General features: G+C 49.2%; 1 protein-coding gene across 1 annotated transcript; it reads left to right on the top strand.

Moving 5' to 3' along the window:
* Positions 1-1,210: 1,210 nt before the first annotated feature.
* On the top strand, positions 1,211-2,620 carry LOC123074189 (aspartic proteinase CDR1-like). Its single transcript, XM_044497093.1, has 2 exons — positions 1,211-1,598; positions 1,743-2,620. Exons 1-2 carry the CDS (start codon positions 1,211-1,213, stop codon positions 2,618-2,620), a joined length of 1,266 nt encoding a protein of 421 aa, XP_044353028.1.
* Positions 2,621-4,614: the final 1,994 nt, after the last annotated feature.

Raw genomic sequence — 4,614 nt, 5'->3', positions numbered from 1 at the left:
ACATTTTTTATATAATGAACTTTCTAAAATATATAAACTCTATATTTCTGTTTTGGATTTCTTTTATCCTTTTTCAGATCTTCATTATTCTTCGGGTTTTCATTTTTTTCAATTGCTTTTTATATAGGTTTAGTGTGCAACATTTTTTGGTACATACACACTGAGCATTGTTGTATAAATACACAATGAAATATATTGTTTAATGTACGATGAACAATTTTGGTATATACATTGAGGATTTTCTAAATATATATAGGATGACCTTTTTTATAAAAATATATAAATTCAAATTGTTTATGTGTTTTTTGTTTCAGATTTCTTTTATCCTTTTTCAGATCTTCGGATTTTTTTTTTTTGCAAAAGGGCCCTGCCGCACGTTTAGTAATGTAATAATGTGAAGGTATTTTATCTAAAATGTACAAAAATTTCGAGCCGGTGGCTGTAGACGGGTGCACCTATTTAATTAATTAGTATTTGCATTCTTCTAAAAAAAACCTGGCTATGCAAATGGTCCTGCAGCCCGTTTAATGCAGACATATATAAAACATGCATGCCGTACCTAGATGCGAGTATCTCTGTGTTGTAGTGGATAGAGCGCGCTCTTGGCCCGGCTCGGGCTCAGGTTCGAATCGGGGCGGCCGCATCATTTTTGGTTCCATTTTATTTGTTTAAAGGCGAAAGAATACAAGGTTTTAGTATCCTCTTTTAACAACAGAATGAGACTGGTGTAGTGGCTGGGAGGCGCGTCTTTAACGCGGCAGGTCGCCGATTCGAATATCGCCTGCGCATCATTTTTTCGTTTTTTAGTTTTCCGCAATGGGCATGTGCGTGATTAATAGTAGTGCTAGGGGCTTTTCTGCAAAAACACTAGTGGCCCCGCCTGTCATAAACACGTTTAAATCGTCTAAACCGGCCATTTTCTAGAAGTGGAGTTTTTTGTCACGAAATTAGCAAAAAGTGGAAGTTTTCGGTACAAAATCGTAAAGTGGTAGTTGTTTTCCGTGAATTGTGGTAATTTTTGGTTAAATACTCTGCATAATGCAAGCAGCTGGCTGATGGGAATCACAGTTCATAGCCTATACTGACTTGTCTCATTCGTCCCCCCATTAATCAACTTACTCCAATTCCCCTATTAATACTCTGCATAGCAGCAGCAACGCACCATTGGCAAGCAACCCCGCAGTTGAGTTAGCACACAATGCCTGCGACGATGACATCCCGCGCTCTGCTGCTCGTTGGCGTCGTCCTGACGGCGCACAAGTTCTTGTGCACGGCGTACGTCGGCGGCGATGGGTTCAGCGTGGAGTTCATCCACCGTGACTCCGTCAAGTCGCCGTACCGTGACCCGTCGCTCACCGCGCCCGCCCGCGTGCTCGAGGCCGCGCGCCGGTCCACATCGCGCGCCGCTGCGCTCTCGCGCGCCTACGCCCGCGCCGACGCATCATCAGCCGACGGCGCTGTGTCTGAGCTCACCTCCAGGCCATTCGAGTACATGATGGCCGTGAACGTGGGCACGCCGCCCACCCGCATGCTCGCCATCGCCGACACCGGCAGCGACCTCATCTGGCTCAACTGCAGCAACGGAGCCGGCGCTCCTGGTCTGGCGGCCGCCCGTCACGCCCGCGCGCCCGCTCCCGCTCCAGCCCCCGCGCCGCCGCCGGGCGTCCAGTTCAACTCCGCCAATTCGACGACGTTCGGTCTCGTGAGCTGCGGCTCCGGCGCATGCCGCGCGCTCCCCGAAGCCTCCTGCGCCGACTCCAAGTGCAGGTATCTCTACTCCTACGGCGACGGCTCCCAGTCCACGAGCGGCCTCCTCTCCACAGAGACCTTCACCTTCGCCGACGACCAAGGCACCCGCGGCGATCGGGCGATGCGCGTGGCCAACGTCAGCTTCGGCTGCTCCACGACCATGATCGGCTCGTTCATCGGGGACGGCCTCGTCGGACTCGGCGGCGGCGACCTCTCCCTCGTCAATCAGTTAGGCGCAGACACATCGCTCGGCCGGAGGTTCTCCTACTGCCTCGTGCCCTACTCCATCAACGCCTCCTCCGTGCTCAACTTCGGTCCCCGCGCCGCCGTGACGGAGCCCGGCGCGGCGACGACGCCGCTGATCCCATCCGAAGTGAAGACCTACTACACCGTCGACCTCCGGTCCGTCAAGATCGGGAACAAGACCTTCGCGGCGCCGCAGGAGTACCCCGTCATCGTGGACTCCGGCTCGACGCTGACGTACCTCGCGAACGAGCTTGTGGACCCATTGGTGAAAGAGCTAACCCAGAGGGTCAAGCTCCCGCCGGCGAAGTCGCCGGAAGAGCTCCTGCCACTGTGCTTCGACGTGAGCGGGGTAGGAGAGGGGCAGGTTGCCGCGATGATCCCTGACGTGGCGCTGGAACTGGGCTCCGGCGGCGGTGCGACGGTCACGCTCAAGTCGGAGAACACGTTCGTCGTTGTGCACGAGGGGACCCTGTGCTTGGCGGTGGTGGCCCTGCAGTTTCCTCCTGTGTCCATCATCGGGAATATTGCGCAGCAGAACATGCACGTTGGGTACGACCTCGACAAGGGCACCGTGACCTTCGCCCCAGCAGACTGCGCCAGGTCCTCCGGCTCTCTGTATATCTGATCAACATTAGAAGTGTTTACCTTTTTAGACTAGGGGAGACTTATTTCCTTGCGATCGAATGCATCTGCAAGATACAAAACGTTACGAAAAATGAGATTCTATCATGCATCCACGGGAATTTACCGTTGATGGTTACTTTGAGAATCATGCTACCTTTTTTTCTTGTTGAATTGTTTTCAAAATGTTACATCAGATTTTTCTCTTGTTTCAAAGTGAATCATAATGTTTCATCGTGTATCATCAAAACATTATGAATATCGCACAGCAGAACATACATCGTGTATCATTTCTTATATTGCATTTTTTTTGTCAATATAAACAATGAAACATGATGTACACGTTGAAATAAGAAAAGAAACAAAACATTATAAAACAAAATAAATTTTAGTAAGAAGTAGAGAAATAGCATGAATCTCAAAAGCAATCAAGGGCGATCCATACACAGGAGATATAGAAAAAGCACTCTCAAAACATTATTCTCTTCCTAAAACGGTAAAAAAAAATGGAAGATCCAACAAGCCCAGTAAAAGCTTGCTCACTATGCATAAAGAAGGTGGCTGGGGGCTCTCTTAAGGGTGTGTTTGGTAGTTGTTATCGTCCTAGCATAGTTGTTCCCTTTTGATACATGTTTAGTGTAGACATGCTGAGTACATGCATCTGCAGTTGTTTAATAGTCGTGTATGTGCTGAGACATGCTTGGGTGAGATTGTGTTTGGTAGCATGTGTGTGAGACATAGCTCGTTGCTAAATTTCAGCGGCACAAATGTTGCTTTTCATTCTATAAAATAAGCATGAACAACCAATGATGCTAACTCATGAATACTTAGAACAAAAATCAACATCCATGTGGAAAATGTTCATCAGTTAACAAGAACACTAGACAATTCCATATTAATCCATTTACATTGGAAGACATCAACGCTATTGGGACTATAACACAGGCGACCTTGAATGCGAACTGTAGGGGCTATCTGCGGCATGAGAGAGGTGGAGGACTAACTACCATGGTCGCCATGTTCGTGGGAGGGAGAGAGAGAGAGAGAGAGAGAGAGAGAGAGAGAGAGAGAGAGAGAGAGAGGCGGCTGCATTAGGGGGAATCGGGGCTAGGTGGGGGTCGTTCGGGCCCTGGTGGGTCGGGCCGACCATTGTTGAGTAGCGATCACCCGTATGGGCATTCTCAACTCAGCATGGCTGAAGGCCTTTTTTCATGAGATAGGCATAGTCGAAGTGAGCCCGTGCATCGTGCCAATCAAGTCATGGAGAGAGCGCCAACCTTGTTTGTAAAGGTCCGATTGTCGTCTTTAAGGGCACTGTTAGTGGATTCACGGCATCTTGCATTGTGCGGGAGGTGTGGGGAGAATACGGTGGAACTAGTGGCTTCCTGGGGAGCATTGTGCCTCGACGCCGCTCCAACGGACACATACCTCCCCCAAAAGGAGGGAGTTTTGATGACACATCCTTATCTTCATCATCTACGCTTGCGGTTACTTCTTACCTTTAATTTGTGCAAGCTTATTGTGATGCCCCCGATTCAATCGTACACTAATTATGCACGCAAATGTGTACAATCAAGATCAGGGACTCATGAGAAGATATCACAACACAACTCTACAACATAAATAAGTCATACAAATCATAATACAAGCCAGGGGCCTCGAGGGCTCGAATACAAGTGCTCGATCATAGACGAGTCAGCGGAAGCAACAATATCTGAGTACAGACATAAGTTAAACAAGTTTGCCTTAGGAAGGCTAGCACAAACTGGGATACAGATCGAAAGAGGCGCAGGCCTCCTGCCTGGGATCCTCCTAAACTACTCCTGGTCGTCGTCAGCGGGCTGCACGTAGTAGTAGGCACCTCTGGTGTAGTAGGAGTCGTCGTCGACAGTGGCGTCTGGCTCCTGGGCTCCGGCATCTGGTTGCGACAACCAGGTAGAAGGGAAAGGGGGGAAAAGAGGAAGAAAGCAACCGTGAGTACTCATCCAAAGTACTCGC

The sequence above is a fragment of the Triticum aestivum genome, chromosome 3D (genome assembly GCF_018294505.1).
Source record: "Triticum aestivum cultivar Chinese Spring chromosome 3D, IWGSC CS RefSeq v2.1, whole genome shotgun sequence".
NCBI lineage: Eukaryota > Viridiplantae > Streptophyta > Magnoliopsida > Poales > Poaceae > Triticum > Triticum aestivum.
This window is presented reverse-complemented; position numbering and strand designations above follow the sequence as displayed.